General features: G+C 50.6%; 1 protein-coding gene across 15 annotated transcripts in view; it reads left to right on the forward strand.

The window, feature by feature from the left end:
• TRIP12 (thyroid hormone receptor interactor 12) overlaps positions 1-26433 on the forward strand; it is a 1120962-nt gene that overhangs the window by 490163 nt on the left and 604366 nt on the right. For all 15 annotated transcript variants that reach the window (XM_085634980.1, XM_085634991.1, XM_085634979.1 and 12 more), the window contains 2 exons: positions 2549-2777; positions 19328-19446. In XM_085634980.1, coding sequence (XP_085491106.1) covers positions 2549-2777; positions 19328-19446 — 348 coding nt within the window. The remainder of the gene's footprint in view (positions 1-2548; positions 2778-19327; positions 19447-26433) is intronic.

Consider the following 26433-nt stretch of genomic DNA (forward strand, 5'->3'; position numbering starts at 1 on the left):
AAACCCCCCTCCCTATCCCATCAAGAAGGCAATCGGATTCATGGTCCCAGTGATGACAAGCTCCCGCCACTCGGGTGTCCCCGTCCCACAGTCCTATAACACCATATGTGCTGATAAATCCAACAATGTATCAAGAGAAAACCCAACTGATAAATAGCACACAACTTACTAAAGCCTACATATGCATATTTTTTAGGAATAAACATGTCAACTGGAAAATATGTATACTCCGAGAAGAATACACCCACAATACTAACCTCCCCTCAATATTTAGGACCAGAACATCGTACACATTAATAAATCATTCTATATTATATAGAGTGTAAATACTTCTTGGCCTGAACCTCAGAGGTAAAAAAGCTTGTGCCCCTTCAGCCTGAAATGATATAAGCTGACGAAGCTGCCAGCGCTTTTCAACCGTGTGATGACAATAGCCAGGTCGGACTAAGAATTCCACACCCTAGCCGGTTCTCTTTCTATCGTGGCGCGCAAGCTCATACAAGGCCTCCCGAGCAAGAAACTTATTGAGAGAGATTAGAATTGCTCGAGGTTTAGCTGTAGCTTGATTTGAACGAATAGAGAAAGGAAATCGGTGCTTTGCCAATGCTTAAGTTCAGGAAAAGCCTCGGAAAATAGTTCAATGATGAACTTGTGAGGATCTTGGCCCTCCAAGCCCTCAGGAATCTGCCGAATTCTAAGATTATTACGGCAAGAGCGATTTTCTAAATCTGCCAGTTTCCACTGAGTGTCGTCTTTTATAGAATGCAGGGTCTCGGTTAGCGCCTTCTGTGCAACTAGTTCGTCCTCTAGGGAGGAAATCCTTGTCTCTGCTTCATTGAGCCTCGTTGTGAATTCTTTACAAGTCTTCGCTATACGATGAACCGAGTTCAGTAGCTTGCGACAAGAGCTTTGTACTTTCTGACTTTCTATTTGCGTTTCCACCCTATAAGTCATCATAGTCTGATAAATTACAGCTAGCGAGATCTCTTCAGATTTATCTAAAGTTTTTCCTTTAACCACCTCTGTATTAGTACCAGAGCCATTTTTATTTATGGGAGTAGTCCCATTGTAGAGCGTTGTCACTATTACTGCTATTCACAACTGCAGAACCCTGTTTGCTCTCATACTTTTTCCGCACTGTGCTAGGACTATCATCAGAAGTGTCTCCTTCTATGTCATCCGGCTGTGTACTACTAAAATCGCTACCACCAGCCCCCTGTAGTTCATCATAGATCTTGGATCCTAGCTCAGGATCGTCACTAGAAGAATTAGTGCTCTGATAATGAATAGAAATTATCACCAGAGTCGATTTCCTTCACAGGCGACTTTTTATTCCGCAAATCCATATCTGAATCTGCATTTGCAGCCGTTGCAGCAGTGGTTATTAAACACGCCGATTTTCCCTCAATATTAGAGATATTCCCTCCATTGTCGTTATACTTGAGGTCCCCTGCAACGACTTCAACCGTGGGTGTTTCCAGTAGAGGGTTTATGTAGAGCGCCTTACTGGCAACATCAGCATCCCCCATATTTTGAGCAATTATCACGTCTGGGGATTCTTGTTGTGATCTCTTCATAGCTCCCTCTACAGATTCGATGAGAGGAGTTAAGTTTTTTTCTTTTCTTTACCACCCAAAAACAGGCGAATAGTGCGTTTACCGCTAATGTCCTTATCCTTAGGAATTTTCTCATCAGCACTATCCCCCTAATTGCCTTTGTTGCCTTGAATTGTGTGTAGAGTTTCTAGAATTCACAGCTCCAGCCCCCGCTCCACCGCCATTCGTGTCAGCTAGGGGGCGAGCTCTCGCTTTTGCAACCTTGGAAAGCATCTCTAGAGTAGTGCAGCGTGTGCCTAATCTGCCTCCGTAGAATGCTGCAGTCACGAGAACACCACGCCGAATGCTCCAATAGCCTCTTTGAAGTCGTCGCAGCCCCTGCGATATCCCAGCCGATGCAAGACTCGGCATTCCGGGGAAAGAATTAAATCCTTTGAGCCCAGAGCAGGTATCTTTGCTGTAGTTTTGAACACCTGTTCACTCCTGCGCCGATGCACTGCTTTTATCACACATTCATGAGGCAGGAGGGCTGAAAGTAGCCACAACAGCAATTAAAGTCTCGGAAGTATTCCACGAGTATACCAAAGAGAACAAAAATCCAAACTCTGATATGTTTGCAATGTTCATATTTCAGTCCACAAAGTAGTTTCTCATATCGCATCACACCACACCAAAACAGCGAGATATTTTCTCCAAGCAAGACATCATTCTGTGTGAGCACGGGGGAGCCCAGGAGCGATCAGCTCACACGTCTGAGCTCGCGGACGCCATCTTGCTGCCTGGATTTTCCAATTCCTAATTGCTTGATTTTCTTTGGGAACACAGATACCGGTTTACAGTAGTTTCCCGTGGTTAAAGTATTGCATTGTTTGCAATATGAAAGGAAACTCAAGTCTTGCTTTTCAATTGTCTTTTTTATTGATAACTCATATGCCTTTGACTCGTTTCATACCTTTCATTAATCATGACTAACTTTGTCTTCTTTTTTGTAGGTGGGCATGCAGAACTAAAAAGGGATGATGCTCGAGCACAGCTAATGAAAGAAGATCCAGAACTGGCTAAATCCTTTATAAAAACATTGTTTGGTGTTCTTTATGAAGTATACAGCTCGTCAGCAGGACCTGCTGTCAGACACAAGTGCCTTAGAGCAATTCTTAGGATTATTTATTTTGCTGATGCTGACCTTCTAAAGGATGTACTGAAAAACCATGCCGTTTCTAGGTGGGTCCTGGTTTGAATGTGTTGATTACATTGTATGCTCAATACATGGCTGGCAAGTTTAATGCAGATGCACTATTGGCTTTGGTTGCATTAGCTCTCTGAAGTTTCTGCAAATGAGTGTGTTGCATAAACCAACTAATAATTTTCTTGTAGTAAATCTTCTGCTTTTAAATTTTAAGTTGAAAAATGGCAAGCAATATGGAGCATTCCTTTGAAATTGTTATTTTAAGTAAAAAAAAATTGAAGCTTTCAATTAAAGAGGTGCATTCTAAAACTTAAATGGAAGTAGCTCAGGGCACACATGCACTGCAAGAAAAGTTAGCCCCCGCTAATGGCATCTGCTTTCTGACATGATTTCACTGGCTTTTTTCTTTTTTTCTTCATTTTAATTTCATTTTTTCTTTAAAACTCTATTTAGATTTGTTAAACGAATCCTTTCACCAACAAACCTTTTATCTGATAGAAACTGTTAGTTGTAGATTCTTTACCTTGGAATTTCCCCCAGGCATCCTTCTGGATCCGGGCATTTTTCTTCAACAATACCCCTGCGCGTCGGTAGGTGGCATCGGTCGACCCCGCGTCTGTGTAGTGGTCGCTGGGATGATGTCACGGTGCCTCCTTAAAAGCCGCCCCTGTGCGCTGATGTCAGCTCTTTCTTTTTCTGCGCCAGCCTAGCCAGATCCGGAGTGAGCTACCCCTTAGCTGTTTTTTGGCTAGCTTTTTGTGACTTTTTGTCGACTTCCTTTTTGAGTCTTGGACTCCTGGTGTGCGAGGGATGTACCAGCGTCGGACCGGCTTCTGTCACAAGATGTCTGTGTCAGACCCGCACCTGGTGTGCTTGTGGTGTTTGGAACGTGACCACGAAGCGAAGTCGTGCTTCGAATGCCGGGTCCACGCACTCTAAGACTTTGCAGAAGTGGTCCGAAAGTTGTTGGAGGCCCGGCGGTCGGCTCTGCTTCACTCCTGGTCTTGTTCAACAGGAAGGTCACTAGGCCGTTCGCTGAGCCACCATTCCTCATCGCACTCCCAGGTTTTCGAGTGCCTTGGGTAAGTCAAAGCACAAGAATGCGAAGAAGCACAAGCGCTCTTCACCTTCTCCCCCTCGGTTGACTGTTGCGACATGGGACTGAGTGTTGTTGCTCGAAGGCTCTGCCTGCTTCAGGGACGACTCTCTGCCTCCCACCATTTCCTAGAGCCGGAACGTCCCCTGCCCAACTCAGACAGTTTTGGGAGGCCTTACACTTCGTCTTTGGGCTGCCCGACTCCACCAGTGTGCCTTCTGGCCACACGGAACGGATCGAGGGTCCTGGGCCTGAGGGCCCCTGCGGATCTAGCCCGAGATCCGGATCAACGCCGGTCTAGCTCACTCGTCCTTCTCCGGCTCCAATCTCGACAACAATGCTCCTGGCACCGGTTGTGCCCCCTGGCCAACCCCGTCCTTTTCCCCGAGTTGGACACTGAGCCGGACTGACGTCGGAGGGTAGTTTTGTTCCCCTGTTCATCCCTGGACTTCCCTATGGAGACCCCCCCCAACCCCCTTTCGAGACCACCTCTCCCTCAATGCCACTGTCTTATGATTGCATGTCGGAGGATCATTTGGCACTTCTCCGCCAGGAAGTCTCAGCACTTTTCGCCAAGGGAGCTATAGAGGGACCCTGCGCCAGAAGTAGGTTGTGGTTTCTATTCCCGCTACTTTCTTTTGCCCAAGAAGGACAAAGGCCTGCGTCCTATTCTAGACCTACGGGCCCTCAACCGCTTCTGGAAGGAGATGTTCAAGATGCTCACGTTAGCCCAGGTCCTGTCTGCTCTCGACCCCGTAGACAGGTTGATGGCGGTGGACTTGCAGGACGCTTATTTCCATATTCCCGTCTTGCCAACCTACAGAAGCTATCTACGGTTCACTGTGCACTTTCAGTTCATTGTGCTCCCCTTTGGCCTTACCAATGCCCATCCGGTGTTCAAAAAAGTGATGGCAGTGGTTGCAGCTCATCTGCGCAGATCAGAGGGTGCCAGTCTTTCCCTATCGCGACAACTGGTTGTTGAAGGTGGGCTCCCCCCAGGCTGTCGTCTCCCACCTCCAGACTACAGCAGACCTCCTGCATTTGCTGTGGTTCACTATAAACGTGCCGAAGTCACACCTGACTCCCTCTCAGATGCACCCTTTCATCAGTCGTTCTGGACACAGTGCAGTTTCGGGCCTATCCTCCCTAACAGCTAGTCAGGGATATTAGGGCTATGATACCAATGTTTCAGCCTCTATCCCAGATTTTGATGAGCATGATTCTGAGGCTGCTAGACCTCATGGCTTCCTTCATCCTGCTGGTGGATCATGTCAGGTGCCATATGCGGGCTCTTCAGTGGGACCTGAAGTTCCAGTGGGCGCAGCATCAGATGAATCTGTCCGATGTCGTCCAGATCTCAGAGGGGGACTGCACATCAGTTGCAGGGGTGGCTCAAGAAACAGGATTGGGTCAACAGCAGATGCCTCTCCCTTCCCCAACCAGATTTCACAGTGGTGACAGATGCGTCACTCATGGTATAGGACGGCCACATGGTAGAGGCGGAGGTCAGAGGCCTCAGGTCTCCGGCGGAGTCCGGGCTCCACATCAACATTCTGGAGCTCCAGTCGATTCGTCTAGCACTCAAGGCATTCCTTCATTCTGTCAAAGGAAGAGTAGTGCAGGTGTTCACGAACAACACTTCCGCCATGTGGTATTGTAACAAACAGGGCAGAGTGAGGTCGTGGACCCTCTGTCAGGAGGCCCTTCGTCTCTGGAAGTGGCTGGGACATCAGGGCATGTCCCTGGTGGTTCTACACCTGGCGGGTTCCCTGAATGCCACGGCGGACGATTTCAGCCGCCGGTGCTTGATGGATCATGAATGGCGTCTTCACTCTGAGGTGTGGTGCAAGGTCTCTTTCAGCTTTGGGGAGAGCCTTGGTTAGATCTGTTCGCCACCAAAGAGAATGTGCAATGTCAGCAGTTCTGCGTGTTGGAATTTCCAAGATGGCACTTGCTAGGCGACTCCTTTCGTCACGAGTGTAGTTGCGGTCTTCTATATGCCTTTCCGCCTATACCATTTCTGCCCAGAGTGCTGAAGATCAAGAGCGACCGGGCCCAAGTAATTCTTGTGGTTCAGGACTGGGTATGAAGTCTGGTATCCCAGCTCTTGAACATGGCCATCGATCCTCTGATCCGACTTCCTCTTCGGGAGGATCTTCTGTTGCAACACCAGGGAATACAGTCCTCCACCCAACCCTGTCCAGCCTCCACCTTCTTGCGTGGAGATTGAGCGGCGACAGTTGACAGCATTCGACCTTCCTCCTGAAGTCTGTAATGTTATCTTGGCAGCCAGGCGGCCCTCTACTAAAACAGTAAACGCATGTAGATGGAACAAAGTTGATGGCATGGTGCGCAGCAAAAGCTGTGGATCCCCTTTCTGAGGTTCTCCTCTTTCTGCGGCCCAGCAGGGCTCTGCTCTGGGCACCCTCAAGGGCTATCTTTTGGCCATTTCGATCTTTCTTCTCCTTCCTGATCAGCTTTCCCTTTTCAAGTCTCCTATTGTAAATAGTTTCCTTAAGGGCATTACTCACCTGTTTCCTGCTATTCCTTTCGTAATGCTTCAGTGGGACTTGAACCTTGTTCTGACTTGTGTGCTCCCATCGAGCCGCTACATAATTGCTCTCTGACTCTTGACCTTAATGACTGCTTTTCTGGTTGCCATCACCTCCGCACGCGGGGTGAGTGAGCTTCAGGCTTTCTTCTAAGCCTCCTTTCCTTGCTGTTCATCCGAAGATGGTTGTCCTTCGAACTGGACCTTCTTTTTTCCCAAAGTGGTTACCGTAGGAAAGTGGCTCTGTATATACTGTTCCCAAATAGGTACAGTGTGCACAGAGACCACAGTCCCCAGAGGTTTGACAGAGGCTAAAGTTAGATATAACCTTACCCTCTAAAGTGGTAGCTTGGTCGAGCAGTAAGGCAGTATCAGAGGACAGTGTAAAGCATTTGTTGTACACACTCATTCAGCAAATGGTCTCACACACTCAAGAACTGAACTCTAGGCTAATGGTTTGTATATAAAAATATATGATTGTTTTATTTTAGAACCAACAATTGGTATCAAAATATTTGGCAGGGTGTGCCCAGACGTGGGTCCCTTGCTCACTTTGCCACTGGATTCAAGATAGCCTGGCTGATGAGGGTTATGAACACGAAACCGGTCCCAGGATGCTTGTTTCCAGTCTAGGGAAGACATGGGTTGGCAGTTTGGGCTGGACTGTTCCCATGAGGCACAGGGTCAGACTAATTTCCATATTGCAATGTCTGAACTCGGGGTGGCGGAGTGAGTTAAAGAATGATGATGGATTAAACCCAGATCAGTTGTCTGGGGGTGAGTGTTAGACGGACCGGGAGGGTCGGCCGAGGATAAGGGGAGAGGTCTCCGGGGAGAGCCGTCTCCAGCGATCGTACAGATGAATAACTTCCCCCCCACAGATATACACCACACAAGGATAAGATTTAGCGTTCTTTATAGGTGATTTCTTAAGGTACGATGCAATGGTACAAGGAGGTCTGGACTCAGGGGTCCCCTCGATTCGAGTCTCTTGGTTTGGGGAAAGGGGGTAGCGGGACAGTCTGGTTACCAGTCTGGTAGCTGAGATGGTATGGTGGATAGCTCACAATCCTCGAGCTCGGTGTTCTAGCTTGGACGGGCCGCGGCAGCGCCAGCAGGTCCCGGTGAAGATGGTCGTTACACGGTCCGCGGCAGCGCCAGCAGGTCCCGGTGAAGATGGTCGTTACACGGTCCGCGGCAGCGCCAGCAGGTCCCGATGAAGGTGGTCGTTACAACGGTCCGCGGCAGCGCCAGCAGGTCCCGACGAGGATGGATGATGTAGAGGGCCGCGGCAGCGCCAGCAGGCAGGACGATAGTTCACAAGGCAGGGCTACGGCAGCGCCAGTAGTCCGTCAAGGCTGAGTTCTCTCGGTGTCTCTCGACTCCAGGATACAACTGCCTTCCTGCTCTGGAGCTGCCCTAGTTATAGGTCTGGCGCCCTTTGATGTCCGGACCCTCGCACTTGGAGGTCGGGGGGTCCGGGATGAGGGAGTCCAGACGCCCAGCAGGGGGTGGAGCCAGCGCCTGGGGGAGCTGGAGGGTGATCGGCACCTGGCGGGGGAGAGCCCTCGACGCTTCTTTCTCCCATTGACCTGCCAAGTGGTCCGTTCACCTCCTGGGTGGATGGTGGTGCCGGGATGTCGGGGCCGGCCAGGCCCAGGGTTAGGGTCGGGCTGAGGCCACGCGGCCACGTGGCGCAGTGTCCAAGATGGCGGCTGATCCGGCCGGGGGAGCCGGTAGTGGTTCGGCCCCATGATACATGGATGTCCGGGGGCAGGAGTTCCGTTGGGAGACGGGGTGCGGGTTGCCCTTGGGGATAACACCTGGGAGTCCGGGGTTTGGGCCCTGTCGTGCGGGGAGGGAGCAAGCCCTTCATGTGGCCTGTCCAACAGTGAGTGTTTGCATTGTCCAACACTCCATCCATCATGTCCTTTGGTTTTGCTAAAGTTAGATATAACCTTATTCTCTAAAGTGGTAGCTTAGTCGAGCAGTAAGGCAGTATCAGAGGATAGTGTAAAGCATTTGTTGTACACACTCAGTCAGCAAATGGTCTCACACACTCAAGAACTGAACTCTAGGCCAATGGTTTGTATATAAAAATATATGGTTGTTTTATTTTAGAACCAACAATAGGTATCAAAATATACTTTCTCAGAATGAGATGCTTTAGTTAAATACGTTGCAATATGCAATTGACTTTTGAATGTAATAGTTAGTTTGTTGCAATGGGCAACACAATAATACATTGAGCTCAATGGGAATTTCAAGTTAAATGCAATTGATTACTTTTAGGATTACTTTTCTAACTCCAGGACTGGATCCTAGATTCAGTCCTGGGACAGTTCCTCGAAACAGGTGAGTAAATAAGATTCAATTACTGTTGTGATTTTTAAGCAATATTTAGGTATTTTAAAAGTTGACACTTAGAAACTTTTCTCTAATAAAATCACCAATGTTATCCTATGGGAGTAAATTCACTTAGCAGGTAAGTGGGGTTATGGTTACTTTTTCTAGGTCAGTGTTGGATCCTGGATCCAGCACTAGTGTACCACCTGTAAGCAGTTCAGAGAATGTGTTTGTTATACAGGCGATTTTTAACGAATATTTATAAGTTTGCAAAATCGACACTTAACCCCTTCGCCACGGCACGAATTCCGCCGCGGCGCTGGGGGGGTTTGGGGGCAGTGCGGCGCCGTCATGCTAGTGACGGAACCACTCCGTCATGAGTCACGGGCGAGCTGTGCTCATGACGGAGTGGTTCCGTCACGACTCCGCCCACTGCGCTATTCGCCCGCACAGGCGGGGAATTAGCGCCGCGTGGGCGGAGCGGCCGCCAACGGCCGCAGCATGACGGAACCATTCCGTCATGAGCACACGGCGCCCATGGCTCATGACGGAGTGGTTCCGTCATGAGCAGGGAACGGGTTAAAAGAAATTTCACAGATAAACAGTCATTGGTTGCCTATGGAAGAAAATTCAAGTTATAGGTTGTGAGAAGTTGGCCTGGTATATGATGCTCACTAGTTAGTGATCACCTTGTACCATGCCAAGCAACCCTTATGGTGTGGTTGTAAGTCAACCTTTTCGGACAAGCTGCCCTAGTGGTAGCGTAGGCTAAGCAGTCTTTGAGGCTAAACTCGTGAAGCGTGTTAAGCCAGCTGTTTTACCAAATGCAACCCCCTTTTATACCAATGAAAGGACACCACACAGATATATATTCAAAATATATATGTATTTATTTCTCAAAGTAACCCCTAGTCTCTTTATGAGCACAGGAGCACAAATCGTCAAACAAGATTACAGTAGAATACACAGAAGTTGCACTTTATATGGATAGGCCCTGGTGGCCGCTCGAACCATATACTAAAATAGTGGTATAAGTACCACGAACAGAAAAGGGAAAAGGCCTAGGGCCTCTAGAATCGCTGGGCCTACAAGGAGCTAACTTCAGTTAGTGACCAGGAGGTCCACGGGTGGCGTGTGCAGAGCAAATAGTCACACGCGTGCTCCCATAGGTTTCAATGGGTGCGTAAAAAGTACAAAGTTACTGCAAAAAGGATCTTCCGGATGGACTAGGAACTCAAGATTTGGAACACAGGCACTAGAGATGTAATACTACACTTGGGCACAGGAGTGCCAGCTTTACCTCACCCACAGGAAGCGGGTGCATAGGCCTCGAAGTGCGTCGGGTTTCTTCTATCTGTTCCGTGGAGCTTGAAGACAAAGATGCTGCAGGCGGTCGGTCCGGGAGAGATGCGGTGGATCCAAGAGTGGATCGAAGATGTTGAAGACCTGTAAGCAGAGGGGACAGTGTTCACAGTCACTAGCCAGTGACCAGCGTGGCACCAGGTGGGTACCAGGCAATGTCGGGTGCAAACAGGAAGAAAGGTGTAGCTTGTCTCTGCAGCCACGTGGTCCCTGGAGGCCGACGACGTCCAGGAGTCGGTTCACGAGCTGTCCCACGCAGGCTCTCGCTGTCGGCGGTGTCGGCGACTTGATCGAAGCAAACAAGCCTTGGCAAAAGCAATTGTTGTAGGAGATGTAATAAGCTGCTGGTTCTGACCAGCAAGGTTAGAAGGATTGCTCCTTTGGAGGGGAGCAAGGGCCAGTCTGGAGCAACCAGACCAGTGGTGTATTTCGTAAAGTTCGTCGCCAAGATGGCTACTAGCCAGCGGGCCAGCAACCGGTTAGGCGCGTCGAGTGGCAAAATGCAGAAGGGCCCCACGCAGATCGTGGAGATGCTGGAGGGCTCACCTTTGGTGCAGATGCTGCTCGAGGGTTGGGCTTCTCAGATCCCAAAGCACAACTTGGAGGGAGCCTCGGTTGTTGCACTTGTCAGCTTGTCGTGGTCGTTTCAAGATGGCTGGCTCCACGTGTCTCGGTGCCTCCACGGGTCTCCTCTTTTCAGGGACTGTGGATCGGGCGGTGAGAGGTCTGGAGGTCCAGGTCTTGTCAGTCTCTGGGCTCTGGCTTCGGCGGGAGGCGGCTGCAAAGCAGACGTTGATTCGCTGGATGGTGCTTGCGTTAGCAAGGTGGTCACTCCCTGACCACAGGGGAGATTTCCTTCAGTCTTCTGTGCAGCAGAACGTCGAAGTTCCCGTCTTCTTCTTAGTTTCAAGTTGATTCCAGGATGTCTGAAGTCTTAGGACACAGCTCCTACCTTTAAGCGGATTCTAGGGGCCGGACTACCTGCTAGGTCCCTCCCTATGGGTGGGACCAGGAAGGGGGGTGGTTACACCCCCAATCCTTTGTCCAGCTCGCCCCAGGCCCGGGACTGGTGTGCCCCAGGACCGGATTGAACTGGCATATGCACCGAGGCTCCTTGTGAGCCTCAGGCATGTCTGGTTTCTTTCAAGCCCTACCTGACCAATACACAAAATCCTGTCTGGGGTGGTGCATGCACCTCCCCTGGCAGGAAACCCTTTGTCCACACCTCCCAAGCTGGAAGGACTCCCAGCAGCAGGAGGGCAGACTTGTGTCTGTGGTGGCAGCATCCATTTTGTGGAGCTGAGGCTATGTCTGATTTTACCCGGGTTTCAGGTACTGTACATGTCGTGTCCCTCTAGAAGGGTGGAATGCTAACCCCGTCGCCAGAATTGGCGAGGGGTTAGTATTCCAATTCGTATGACACCTTACTCGACATGTTTTGATAAAGCCAAACCAAAGATAGCATTTAACCGCGAGGTTCATAATGCACTTAAGAGTATATGGTATGACGATATCTGGAAACAGTAGAAGGAAGTTGTTCCGACCACTGCAGACAGGCTCAGCTCATGCTAGAGCACCATCTCACATGGAACCAAGCACTCTGCCTTCAGGATTGTTAAGGCCTGCCATAGGAGTGACTTATAGGTTACCAGGTGTCCCATTTAAGGTTAGGTATAGGTATACTACACCTAAGTAAGAGGTGATTACACCTACTTACCCCAGCTGAGTGATCAGCCAGTTGTGTCAGATTGTTAGGCCAAGCCTGGGGTGGCATAATACATGCTTCAGCCCCTGGCAGGCCTTGGGTACACCAATGCCCTGGGTACCTAGTGTACACTGGTACAGGGGCTGACAGGGTGATCCACTTCCAATTGGTTATGCACCTAGGGTGCATAGTTTTAATTTGGTAGAGAGAACAGCAGGCTGGGGGTCTGATTGGCAGGCCCACAGCCTCAATATGTCAAAAACCAGTGAAGCAAAAAGCAAAAATTTGGGGTGACCATAGGATAGGATACCCTACTCTCCTACATAGGTAAAGTATGTTCTCGTTACTGTTGTAATCCAGTGCTGGGCTCCTAGGCTCAGTACTGGGACATCTATCTAAAACTGGTAAGTAATTACGTTTTCACAGTTGGTACGATTTTTAAAGAATATTTGTAGCTTGCAAAAATCGACACTTAGAAGAAATTTCACAGAATAACAGTCAATGGTTTCCTATGGGAGAAAATTGAGTTAGATGTAAGTATGGTTGTAATGACTTTTTAGGGTCAGTGCTGGGCACCAAGATCCAGCACTGGGATCTCTCCTCATAGCAGGTGAGTATTTTCGATTTCGTTACTCGGTTGATTTTAGGTGAATATTTTAAAGTTTAGAAACTCCACACTTAGAAGAATTTTCAAGTGAAACCAGCCAATGTTACCCTACGGAAGAAAAGAGAGTGGTCGGCTTTTGGGTAAGTACTCGACTGGCAGAGTTAAGGTCCTGGGCATAGACTCTGGTCTTCCAGGGTCAGGTAGGTACAGTTGTTGCACCCTCAGCGGCACAGACTCAGCCAGGTGCAGAGTGAGTTAGGCCCAATGTTATCCCATGGGAGGCAGGGGGGCCTGGGTTGGTGGCTGCTGACTAGCAGGCCACGCGGCTGTGGGCAGTAGCCTAGTCCTGATTGGGCAGGGCTTCCCATCTTCAAGATGAGAGCCCAGAGATGTGCTTCTCCTCGCCTCCCCCACCTGAGGGGTGTAGTTTCATTGGCTGGCACACCCCCTTTCCTTCCTTGGGGTTTCCGGCCAGTCTTCCCGCCAGAGTGGTAGGGGCTAATTGCTGAGTACAGCAAGTGGCCTTGAGAAGCTCACAAATGCGGAATGCCTTTGAAGCTTCCCCTGCCCATCCTGGGGGAGGAGACCTAGCACCTCAACCAGGATGTGCATTGTTGCAGGCCCAGGAGAGCGGATGGCTCTCTACCCAGGGGTCCAGCAACATGTCTGTGGTGTGGCAGCCTAGGCAGCTCCTCGGACAAGACGTGGATTGTAGGTTAGGTTCAGGGGGCATCTTTAAGATGCCCTCTTTCGTGCATTGTACATTAAATCCCACACTGGCATCAGTGCGGGTTTAATGTGCTGAGAAGTTTGATATCAAACTTCTCAGTCTTCAGTGCAGCCACCATGGTGCTATGGAGCTTGTGTTGACGATCTCCCAGCACCATATACTCTTAAATGGCAGCACTGCACTTAAAGTGCCCAGGAATGGACCTGGGTACTGTAGGGGCACAGGGCTCATGCACCTGTGCCCACAGCACTGGCATAGGGCACCCAGCTAGAGGGGTGGCTGATGTATGCCAGGGCAGTGTGTGTTGTGGGCATGGCACACAGGGATGTGTGCCCTGTCGTTACTCTGTTTGGTTCTGCACCCAGACACTCAACCTGCACAGGCAGTGTGTGTGTAAGGGTACAGGGTCCCTAAGGGTGGCCCAATAAGTGCTGCACCTCTTAGGGATCTTCTCTGGTCACAGTGCCCTGGGTACCTATGGTACCATTTACCAGGGGCTGACCTGTGGCCAGAGATGCCAATTGGGTTTAGATTTCAGTACAGTTTTAGGGAAGGGACATGGGCCCTGGGCACCTTATTGGCAGGAGCCCAGGGCACACTCAAAGTACATCAGTAATTCAGCAAAAAGTGGGGGCATACCATGCAAGAAAGATGGAACTTTCTCACAGTTACATCTTTCCACATAGGACAGACCATCACTTTTCCCACCTTCTTCCTGCATCCTTCGTCTGGATCCAAAATGTGCGCTCTCATTTTATCTGGATCGCACAAAACAATTCCGGGTAGATGATCAGCTCTTTGACTGTGGGCGACAAGAAAGGTCCGGGCGTGTAAAAACGAACCATCTCTTGATGGGTTGTTCCTTGCATTAAAATTTGTTATTTCTCGGGGAAAAAGAAACCTCCAGTAGGGTTGCGCGCCCATTCCACCAGGGTGATGGCAGCAACTATTGTCTTGGGACGTGGAGTCCCCCTTCATGACATCTGCCAGGCAGCCACATGCAGGTACAGGCAGGTACCCCTACAGTGCCTAAGTCCATCCCTGGGCCCTGTAAGTGCAGTGTTGCCATTAAGAGTATATGGTGCTGGGAGTTTGTCATTACGAACTCCACAGCACCATCATGGCTACACTGAAGACTGGGAAGTTTGGTATCAAACTTCTCAGCACATTAAACCCACATTGATGCCAGTGTGTGATTTAATGTAAAATGCACGATGGAGGGCATCTTAGAGATACCCCCTGAAATTCGACCAACATCTAGTGACCTGACTGAGTGGCTGCGTAGGCTGCCAACACCAGACATGTTTCTGGACCCCTGGGTCGAGAGCCTGCTGCTCTCGGGGGCCTGAAACAATGTACATCCTGGGACGAGGTGCCAACGCTCCTCCTGTTGCAGGGATTCTGCTTATACACAGAACTATGCGTAGAACCCCAGGACCTCAGTGAGTTGTGGTGTACCAGAAACTCACCTCAGAACCCAGAACCCAGTATCCGGCTAGCATAAGTGTCCCATTCGTTATCCGAGATTTAGCTCGGCGGTCCCAATGAAAAGACAACCCAGAACAAGCGACTCAGTACATACTCAGGAATGGTGGGAATCGGAAATACCTGTTCGTATATTATTCTCACATCAGTCCACAACAAGAATCAACAGAGACACGGTGAAAATAAAGAGTTTATTTTTATAGACCACGTGTCCTAAGATGCAGTACTTTGGCTAATACAAGCAGACAAATGATTAAAATCAAAACCATCAACATAGTTACAATTCCATAGAATATAAAAGGGGTGATCTTGTTATAATGACAGTGGATACTACCACCTTCCCTTTACTAAGAAGCTAATATTATTATTAGACTAACAGAAGGTCTCTTAGGCTTGAATAGGGGACCCCATACCTCAAAGATCAGCTTAGTGAAATCACATCACAGGAGCATCAGGAGTCTTCTCGCAGGAAGGCTCGTCTTCGGTCTGAATAATAAACATGATGTCTGTGATATTAAAAGCACCAACTTTCAGGTATGTGCAGCTGCTCGTGTGTTATGACTAAATAGTGGGTCGATCAACCTAGAGTGGAAAACGTGCATTGTCTAACAACTCAGACTGTTTGTCACATCGTGTGCAGACCAAGGTCGCTGCGCAGAGCTCGGGATGGTAACAACAGATTGCTCTCGTGTGAGGCAAAACTCGAGTAAGCAGTTTGTTTAAGCAATAACATGTGAACGCAGTGTCGTGTGCAAAAGCAGCAAGATGGCTTTCTAAATTCTATCGTGGTTATGCTAGCTTAACAATGTATGTACGTATTAAGGGAGTCCTTACTACACTCCCCCAGGATGGGCAGGGGTCACCAAGGAGAAGCTTAAAAGGCATGCCGCCTTTGTGAGCCTCTCAAGACCATGTGCTGCTTTCAGCAACTGGTCCCACTTTGGGCGGGAGAACCAGCAGGAAAAACAAGTGAGGAAGGGAGTTGTGCCCACCTCTGCCAACTCCACCCCTCAGGTGGGGGAGGTGAGGTGAAGCACAACCTTGAGTCCCTGCCATCTTGAGGATGGGGGGACCCAGCCAACCAGGGACAGGCTCCTGCCCTCCTCCCACAGGAGAGTGGCAGAATAGGGGGTGTACCCACCCCAGGGAAGGGACCCATTGGTACCTGCCCTTTTCCTACCTGTAACGCCCCTAAATTCAGTATTTGGGGACACCCTAACCTTGCTTCCTCAGATTTGAAATCACAAGAAAAGAAGATAAGAAGGACTGACTTGGCCCAGCCCTACAGGCCTGTCTCCCCTCGAACCTGCTTTGCGAAATCCTGGCGTGTTCTGCAGCCAGCAACCTCACAAACCCGGGAGGACCTGCCTGCCTTCACTTCCAGGACTTTGTCTCCCGAGAACACCGGACGCGTTTAAACTGCAGATTCTGGCGCCAGCCAGAGACCGCGAATCCAGCACACTTTGCACCCCGCCGGCCCGAGCTCGAGTGAACCAACACCACGAGGAGGTCCCCCAGGTGATCCTGACCCGAGATCCGGTGACCCCTGACCTGCCTCATGCCGCCTGATGATGCCTGCAGCCTCAATCCAGAGGACCCCCCCTACTGCGACCAGAGTGGGTAAGACAATCAGACGTCAAAAGGCACCCCTGCACCCGGTGCCCCACGGCCTTGTGTGCCCAATCCAACGGTGACTAACCAACACACGACACCCCAACTTACCCCTTGAAGTGGTGGTTGCACCCAGAAGATCCTCGTCCCGAGCCTGCAGTGTTTCTTTGACCCGTAGGTTCTCCATTGAAAACAGGGCACCCGACCTCAAAACAGCCCCCTGCGCCCGGCTGCCCAAGTGCCGCTGAGGGTGCACCTGTGGTGCTACTTTGGTCCCCAACTTGCCCTGAGCTAAACCCTTGGAGCTTTGCTTCTTCAGCCGTGTGGCCTGCTAGCCAGCAGCCACCAACCGGAAGCCCTCTATCCTCCATAGGATAACATTGGGCCTCAACACTCTGCACCCGGCCGTCCTAGTGCCGCTGAGGGTGCAATCACAGTGCATCACTGTCCCTGGGGGACCCCTTGAGTCTAACCCCAGAACCTTAACTCCCACAGTTGTTTACTTACCTGCAAACCAATAACCTGTTTTTCTTCCATAAGATTAACATTGACGATTTTCTACTGCATTTTTTACTGTATTACAAAGTATCATATTACTGCAAAGTATTAATATGCTTACCTGTGCCAGGCTTGCTTAGTTCTAGAAAAATAAATCGGTGTATATTTTTATACAACAGGGTAATTACTAGAAGGCACTGTTCCAGGGTCGGTATGGTTGAAGGTCAACCAAGACCAGGCCTCAACAAGAGGCAAACAAAGAAAGAGAGATAGATCTATGGGTTAGAGGTCTAGGGTGGGGTACTCAGGATGGGGGGAGACAACACAGGTGTCTCTTGTTGCCCTCACACACCCCGAGGGATGTCATGCTTCATCATCGGGCGGTGCTCCTCGTCGGGCCGGCGGTGCAATGCCCTACGGGTCCCCCGAAGGGTCTCTTTAGCGGAGATCTTTTAGAGAGCTGCCGATGGGTGCATGCGGGTATGCGGAGGGGGAGTACCGGGGTCAGTGGTGAGGGTAGTGTGTGCAAGGATAAAAATACCTAAGGGTTACCTGTGAAGCTATTTTAATAAGAAGGTACCCCTGGTACAATAAAAATCGTGAAAAGAATGTTACTTGTCAAGACGTAATGTGTCTGTAGTAACTGGAAATACAGGTCAAATGGTCGACATGTTTCGCGCCTTTTAGTGGTCAGAATGATCCATGGCGTTTCATCAGGACCAGTAGAAGTGAAAAGTGTGGGGAGAGGTGCCCAGACTATGTGTAGTGGGGGCGGTAAATTATCACCCTCTCACTCGGCAACAGGGGGGGAGTGCAGTGTCTCCTAAACAGGTAGTGTGTGAAAAAAGGAGTCTGTTGTGCCCCCTTTGCAATGGACCTATAACAAGAGTTGAAATTACTCCATGAGTTAAAAAGCGGCGTAGGAGGCCCACACCATCTAGGGGGGTTGCTCAGGTGACGGCACTGGAAACCTGCCCGGTCCAGACGCCTACAACAACAATTGGCCTAGAGTTCAGTTCTTGAGAGTGAATTCATTTGGTGACTGAGTGTGTACATCAAATGCTTAACGTACAATTTCTACTGCATTTTTAACTGTATTACAAAGTATCATATTAATGCAAAGTATTAATATGCTTACCTGTGCCAGGCTTGCTTGGTTCTAGAAAAATCAATCGGTATATATTTTTATACAACAACAATTGGCCTAGAGTTCAGTTCTTGAGTGTGAATTCATTTGGTGACTGAGTGTGTACATCAAATGCTTAACACTCTCCTCTGATGCTGCCTTACTGCTCGACCAAGCTACCACTTTAGAGAGTAAGGTTCTATCTAACTTTAACCTCTGCCTACCTTTGGGGACTCTTGGACTCTCTACACACTGTACCTCACTTTGGTGCAGTGTATATATATATATATAGAGCCAGTTTCTTACAAGGAGTCACCCACCTCGTGACTGGAAAGACTTCTTTGAAGAAAACAAAGTGCAAACATTCGGACCCAACATTAGATGGCGATCTATGCACAGCATATGACTCTACGGCTCTATATGCCAAGAACAGATGCATACTGGGTAAGTAGCATTTTCATACGCTGACACACCTGAGATAAAATATATTTACCTTATTGGTTCATTGAGGCAAGTTTTCATTTGCACAAGTTTGATCTGTTTTTTATGAAAAGCTTCTACAAAAGCAGTAGGGCTGACTTGTGTATTGTGTAAAGCCAATGTTAAAGTTACTAGTTCTTTAAGACTGTGTTGTTGCACTGAGTACAGGGTTTATTGTTGCTTGAAATCTCATAGACTTCCGTAGTAGGAATGGGAATTGGTGTTGGTCTATTATTTCTTTCATTGCAATAATCCTTGTTAGACTCTGTTTGCAGGTTTTGTACATTGTTTGCCTACTGTAATTTGGTGCATATTTGTAATTTGATTTTAACCAGCCTGACAGCTTTAACTGTCTGCCAGACTCTTGTAATCTGAGATCTGTCTGAGTGTTCTTCACATTCTATTTCCTACCATAACACCTTTTATCCTGTGGTAGTGATTCAGTACACTTCAGACATTGACTATATTTTCCTGAGATTGAAGGCATTTCGCCAACCGATGCTCACAAGCAACTGAAATTGAGTGCACTTTTTTGTGTGCTTGTCTGCTTGCTAAACAGTGCTACGGGCCACTTGTTTTCTGCTCATTTCACCCCACGTAGCAACTGCTCCCAAACCAGGCAGCCATCTTTGAATGGTATTGGTCATAGTGTGTTACTGTCACATGATGGACACCCTGTTTGAAAGCAACATTTCAGCCATCTTGGATCTTTACAAAAAAGATAAATTGTGCACAACATTATTCCAATATGGCGGCCATTTCTAAAGGGTGTTTTGTTTAATTGTTTTTCCATATCAAGACGGCTGATGCTTTGCTTAATATTTTATTGGCCATTTAAGTAAGGCTCAAACGTGTTAGTTTTTGATAGTATATGAAACTAAATTCGTTTTCAGTTGGAAGTGTAAGCTAATGTGTTTATTTATTTCATTTTAACTGTCTTCGATTGATTTTTATTAACTATTGTTTTCTTGTTTTTTTTCCCCCTCAGTCATATTGCTTCTATGCTATCAAGTCAGGATCTTAAGATAGTGGTTGGAGCCCTTCAAATGGCAGAGATTTTAATGCAGAAGCTACCTGACATTTTTAGTGTTTACTTCAGAAGAGAAGGTAATTGACGACTTACTACTCTAGTTTTAATAATAATATGTATTGGTTTGGGTCATTTATTGTTTGATTAAAATTGGTTTGAAATGTAAAAGTGCATCATAAATTGGGATACTATAACAGGATGAATGTCATCACTGGAAGCATAGTTTATCTATGAAATTGTTCGCAATGTCTCTTCTTTCTCAGTAAATGTTTTTCATGGATTTTGTACTGTAAACCTAGAATTTGTCAAAACGGGGATTAAATGAGGAAAAACATTTTATAATATTTCAGTTGAGCAGGGTTTGCTGTGTGATGATTTTATTAAATGCATAGAGCGCTTTTCCCAAAACGATCAACGGAGAATGCCTTAAAAAGTGCAGAATCCATTCAAATGAGCACTGACACGGCAGAGTTCTGCAGAGGGATAAGAATAATGTGTGAAAAAAAGTGATGGGTAGGATTAAAAAAAGAGAGAACATTTGTTTGTGGGGCCTACGAGACTGAAGGAAGGGCAGAATTGAACACTTTAAAGGCAAGGAATGACGAGGCAGTGTTTGAGCATCAGTTATGTTCAGGAGTGTAAACTCTGATGGATTATATATAAAAAAAAATTAAAAAAAATAAAAAGTAAAAACCCGTAGTAATCCTGCAGAAAGGGTCTCATATCCAGGTATCTGAAAGAGACAATTAGTTATGGATGCCTCACCTTAAAATTACCCCCAGGTGTCAGACTGGATACGGAGAATGTTTTCCTCAGCAGTACCTATGCGCATCGATAGGTGGCGTCGGTCCACTCCGCGTTCGTTGCTGGCGTCGTGGTCGCCGGAATGACGTCGCAGTATCTGCGTAGACGCTGCCCTCGCGCGCTGACGTCCGTTATTTTTCTGCGCCAGCCAGCGCAGATCCGGAGAGAGCAGTACCTCGAGTCACTTTTTGACTCTTTCAGCGACTTCTTTTTTTCGAGTCTTTCGACAGGGATGTCATTGCAGCGGACTGGCTTCAAGCCCTCTAGTTCCTGCCACAAGCTGATGTCGGTGACATCTTGTGTGCCTCTTAAGCGCGACCACGACCCGAAGTCGTGATCTGACTGCCAGGCCATGGCCCCAAAGTCTTTGCAGAAAGCTTCTGGAGGTCTGCCAGTCTGCTCCGCACCGCTCGCGGTCCTGGTCGAGCGTTAGGTCGCGAGACCGGTCGCGGAGCCATCACCGCCATTACTCGTCGAAGTCTTAGTCTTTGGTTAAGTCGAAGCACAAGAAGAAGGTGAAGAAGCATCATCGCGTTCTCCCCGTTAATCGGCCGACGTGGCGGGTATTGGTCCAGCTCCGCCAGCGGAGCCTTTTGGGAAGACTCTGGCCTTCTCTCCCTTTCTGGGACCCGGAGCGACCCCTGCCCAGCTTCAAAGCTTTTACGAAGCCTTACACTCTTCTCTTCGGGTAGTCTTACTCCACCGGCATGCATTCGGGCCCTGCCGACTCGGTTGGGGGCTCTAGGCCTACGATGGCGGCTCTGGCACCGCAGGGCCCCCAAGGATCCAGGCCTGGACCCAGATCGGCACCGGTCGACTACGTGACCCCTCCTGCGGCACCGAATCCAGAGAGGACATCCCCGCTGCCTCAGACGCCAGTTGTGCCCCCATCTGACGTCCACCCCAGCCTCCCCCCTCTGAGGACACAGAGCAGGGCCGACATTGTCTGACGTCGGTACCAGTGCCGACCGGTACTTTTGTACCCTTGTTCTCTCCTGATGTTTCCTACTGCCCTGAGTGGCTCACAGGAGAGGGTGAGGAGTACTGGGAGGGGTCTGTGGACCGTCGTGCAGACCAGTTTGAGGAACCGGACTGGAGAGAAGAGTTGGGTGAGGCCAGTGGTCTGGATGCCTCCCCAGATCTGGTCATGCTATCTGCCCCTACCGTGGCTATGGAGGAGGGTGCATCGTATGCAGTGGTGTTGCATATCGCAGCCGAAGCCCTAAACCTCGAGCTTCCTACAGTTGCGGTTAGACTAACTTCCTGACAGAGGTGCTTCAACCGGCAGCGGCCTCGTTGGTCCAAGCCCAACACAGGGGCTCCTGTGTACAGTATTGTCGCCGGACGCCACTGCCCGGCTCCGGGCGACCCCATTTTCCTCTTTTCCCATCCTACCCCTGAGAGCTTGGTAGTACAAGCCTCAACGTCTAAGGGTGCATTCCCTAACGCACCACCTGATCGGGAATCCAAGAAGCTGGATCATCTTGGGGAAGATGTTTTCTTCCTCCAGCTTTGGACTGCGGTCGGTGAACACCGCATGTCTATTGGGCTGTTACTCCCACTCTGTGTGGGACTTAGTTGCGCAGGTGCTGCCACAGTGCCTGGAGGAGGCCCGGGCCGTGCTCTCCCGAGGGTAGAGACGCTGCGAAGTTCACCATCCACTGTGGGCTGGACACCGCCAACTCACTGGGCAGGACGATTTCCACATCGGTAGCATTAAGATGCTATGCCTGGTTGAGGTCCACTTGCTTTTCGGGGGATGTCCAGGTAACACATTCGAACATGCCCTTTGATGGCTGTCGCCTGTTTGGTGACAAGGCAGACAATGTGCTCAAGTGCTTTGAGGATTCTAGGGCTACAGCCAGATCCTTAGGCCTCGCTACCACCTCCTGCCCAGCGCAGTCTGCTTTTTGCCCCTTTCGTGGCTACAGAAGGGGTGCCCCGCCATGTTCCACCCAGAGCCAGAGGCCTGCGGAACTTGTCCAGCATCTGTGCGGCCGGGGATTTGGATCCCACTGCAGTGGGTCGGGGGGGCCTGCGGGCGGGCTAGTCCACCAGTACCCCCTTTGCAACAGCCTCCAAACCCTCCTAGTCTAACCTTTCAGGCCCATCAATTGCCAGTTGGCGGCAGGATTAACCATCACCTTCCCCACTGGCTCAACATCACGTCGGACAGGTGGGTTTTGCAGCTATTTCGAAGGGGCTACTCCCTCCCCTTCGAGGCTACCCCTCCATCCATGCCACCTCAATTCCATTGTATGTCGAAGGATCACCTGGCCCTTCTCCAACAGGAAGTCACAGCTCTCTTGGCCAAGGGAGCCATTGAGTGCGTTCCTGCTTCAGACGTCGGTCGTAGTTATTCCCACTACCTTCTGGTGCCCAAGAAGGACAAGGGCCTGCGTCCTATCTTGGTTCTCAGGGACGTCAACCGCTTCTTCGTTCAAGATGTTGACACTGGCTCCGGTCCTATCTGCTCTCGACCCTGTAAACTGGATGGTAGCGTTGGCCCACCTGCCGGCCCACCGGCGTTACCTGCGGTTCACGGTAGGCCACAAGAACTTTGAGTTTACCTTGCTCCCCTTTGGCCTTACCAGCGCCGCTCGGGTGTTCACAAAGGGGAGATGGTGGTGGTCGCAGCTTATCTGTGCAGATCAGGGGTTCCAGTCTTTCCCTATCTCGATGACTGGGTGTTAAAGGCGGGCTCGCCCCAGGCTTTAGTCACCCACCTCAAGACTACGGCTGACATCCTGCATCACACCTGATCCCTTCTCAGAAGCTCCTTTTTTATCGGGGCGGTTCTGGACACAGCGCCTTTTTGAGTTTATCCTCCCGAGCAGCAAGTCTGGGATATTCGGGCTATGATTCTGATCTTTCAGCCTCTATCACGGGTTTCGTTCAGAATGACTCTGAGGTTACTGGGCCTCATGGCCTGCTGATTACTGCTGGTGGACTATGCCAGGTGGCATATGCTGGTTCTGCAGTGGGACCTGAAGTTCCAGTGGGCACAGCATTAGGGGAATCTTTCCGATTGTGTCCAGATCTCAGAGGGCACTGCACAACAGTTGCAGTGGTGGCTAACGTACTGAGATTGGTTCAACAGCAGATCCCTCTCCCTTCCCCAACCGGAGTTCACAGTGGTGACAGACTGCTGGGGTGGGGCGATTAGTCTTGCACTGAAAGCATTCCTTCTGTAGTAGGGGATCTCTGTGTATAGTCATAATCTATGAATAATCCCCGCCCATGTGCGGGGACCCCGGAGCAATCAAAAATATCTCTTAAGCTGTCCCGCATTTGCAAACCTGCAAAGACACTTAAGAGACAGACAAAATAATACAGCCTAATCACCACAAGGCTGCACTGGCCAGCACTTCCTCTGAAGTGAACACAAAAGCCAAAATAAAGTTGAAATGTCATTTTTATTCACACTTGACATGTTCCTTTATTATCACACACTCCCTTCACCAAAATCCCTTTAAACAATAGAGAGGAAGGGGTGGACAGACAAGCCCTATAGGCTGTCATTATGTGTCTGCTAAAGGGATACCGTGCCTTTAAGAAACTCTCCAGAGACCCCCGGTATCCCAGGATGCACAGCCAACACAAGTTACTTTCAGTTCTTTTTTCCGGCTCCTGCTAGCAGGACCCTGGAGCTTGAGCTCTACCCTTTTGGGTGGTTTAATTGATTAAAATCGGATTTTTTGGATTAAAAGTGGTTTCATTCGACGTCTAAAGCCTTTGTCTACTACTGCCTGCAATCTGGAGCAGTTTTGGCCCACTCTCAGCATGGCTTTATTCGATAAATGCCCTGAGTGTGGGAGGAAGAAGGCTAAGACGGACCCACATGAGGTGTGTATCCTCTGCTTGTCGCCCTCACATGTCCCAGCTGCCTGTGACATCTGCAGCACCTTTTCGAAAAGGACCCTGAGGGACAGGGAGAAGACTCGCCTTCAGGGACAGGAGATGCAGAGGACCGGTGGGACTTCAGGGCATGGAGGGTCCCATTCCCCCTCCTCCGCCCATGCTTCAGCCCCTGGAGGGACCTCCGGGCAGAGCAAGGAGCAGAGACGGCGCCTACCGGCTGGTAGGTCGCGTTCGACGTCGAAGGCGACGACGTCGACGGCGAGAGAGAAGGCACCGGTATGTTCGCCGTCGATCCAGGGCTCTGGGTCGCGGCAGCCTCGGCGTTCGACGTCGAGGGAGGGGCCGGCGAGACCCGGGACCGGGTCGCCGTCGCAGGTGTCACGGTCGACGTCCACAACACATCGACGTCGTACCGAGCCCCATGGACTTCACTCGCCGCCGTCTACCCACGGCTCGGCGCTGACGGAGTCGACGCCGAGATCCCGGCGCCCGCCGTCGAGGCGGAGGCGGTCGACGCCGAGACACAGGTCGACGCCGAGACACCAACGATCGACGTCGAGACACCAACGATCGACGTCGAGACACCAACGATCGACGTCGAGACACCAACGATCGACGTCGAGACACCAACGATCGACGTCGAGACACCAACGATCGACGTCGAGACACCAACGATCGACGTCGAGACACCAACGATCGACGTCGAGACACCAACGATCGACGTCGAGACACCAACGATCGACGTCGAGACACCAACGATCGACGTCGAGACACCAACGATCGACGTCGAGACACCAACGATCGACGTCGAGACACCAACGGTCGACGTCGAGACACCGGCGGTCGACGTCGAGACGCCAGAAGTCGACGTCGAGGAGGCAGTCGACGTCGAGGCAGACACCCCGGCGACGGCGATCAAGGCGGGGCTCGACGCCGAGGAGGCATGGGTCGACGTCGAGGAGACTTGGTTCGACGTCGAGGAGACTTGGTTCGACGTCGAGAGGACGATCGACTGCGGGGCGGCACTCGTCGTCGAGGGCGAAGAGACGCCGTTCGAGGTCGACGTACAGTTCGACGTCCCAGACATCGGGGAATACGTCCTCGGTGATTACGATCTCCAGTCGGGGATCGGGGAGGCGCGGACGTTCGCCTTCGGTGGCTTCCCCGCGGGACAGGCCCGCCAAGAAGAGGAGAGTGGCCGCGAGCCCGGACAATGATGATGGGGGCTCTCCGGCTAGAAGTGATGGGGCTTCAGATCATCTGACCCCGCTGCGTACCCAGCGGCCGCCTTTGCCTCCGGTGCCCGACCTTCCACCGGCGCCTCCACCGGTGCCTGCCCTGCCTCCTCCTCCTCCTCCTCTTCCTCTTCCTCCTCCTCCACCTCCTCCGCTGCCTCTGCCCGTGCCTCAGCTGCCTGCTTCGCCACCGCCTCCTCCCCCGAGGGTTCCTCACCGGCAGAGATCTTGCTCTCGCCGGCGATCACGGAGTAGGCGCAGATCCTCCACTCGCTCTGGACATGGTCGACGGAGGTATCGGTCTCGTTCCAGAGGGTCGAGGGGCACGTACTCTTCTGGGGCTGGCAAGTATTCGCCCTCGCTGTCGGAGACGCCTCCTACCCGCGTCTCTCCAGTGGATGACATTGCCACGTTCCAGGAGGTGTTGCTGAGAGGGGCTGCGAAGTTGGGGATATCAGTGACTACCCCTATTCCCACTACTTCTGTGATTTTTGAGACTTTGCATAAAGTACATCTGTCGCGCCCCCTCCTCCCGCTGGTCCCAGGACTGGAGGAACCTGCGATGGAGGTGTTCTTAACGCCGGCCGTGGTGAAGCCGGCGCCCTCGAGACTGTCAAAGAAGTACAGGGCTCCTGACTCGGATCCGGCGTTCCTCAGAGTGGACCCCCCACCGGATTCTGTTATCGTGGTGGCGGCTCGTAAGCAACACTCTACGACGCCTTCCTCCACGGCTCCCCCGGATAAGGAGAGTCGCAAAATGGACTCCTTGGGGAGGAGGATGTGCTCCACGTCGGCTACTACGATGAAGGCCGCTAGCGCCTCCGCTCTGTTGGGGCGCTATGACAGGTCTCTTTGGGACTCCTTGCAACAGTTCGCGGCCTCCCTGCCCAGAGACAAGAGGGAGGATTTTCAAGAGGTGCTGAACGAGGGCATGATGGTCTCTAATCAGATCATCAGTGCGGCGGGGGACGTGTCGCTGCTGGCGGCCCATGGGTACTGCCACGGCATACATATGAGGAGGCATTCCTGGCTGCGGCTGACTCCGCTCAAGCCGGAAGCGCAGCAGAAGATCGCCAATCTACCATTCTCTGGCACGACGCTATTCGGGTCACATGCGGATGACGAGATGGCCCGCATGAAGGCTGAGGCGGAAACTCTGAAGGC

This window comes from Triturus cristatus, chromosome 11 (assembly GCF_964204655.1).
Source record: "Triturus cristatus chromosome 11, aTriCri1.1, whole genome shotgun sequence".
NCBI lineage: Eukaryota > Metazoa > Chordata > Amphibia > Caudata > Salamandridae > Triturus > Triturus cristatus.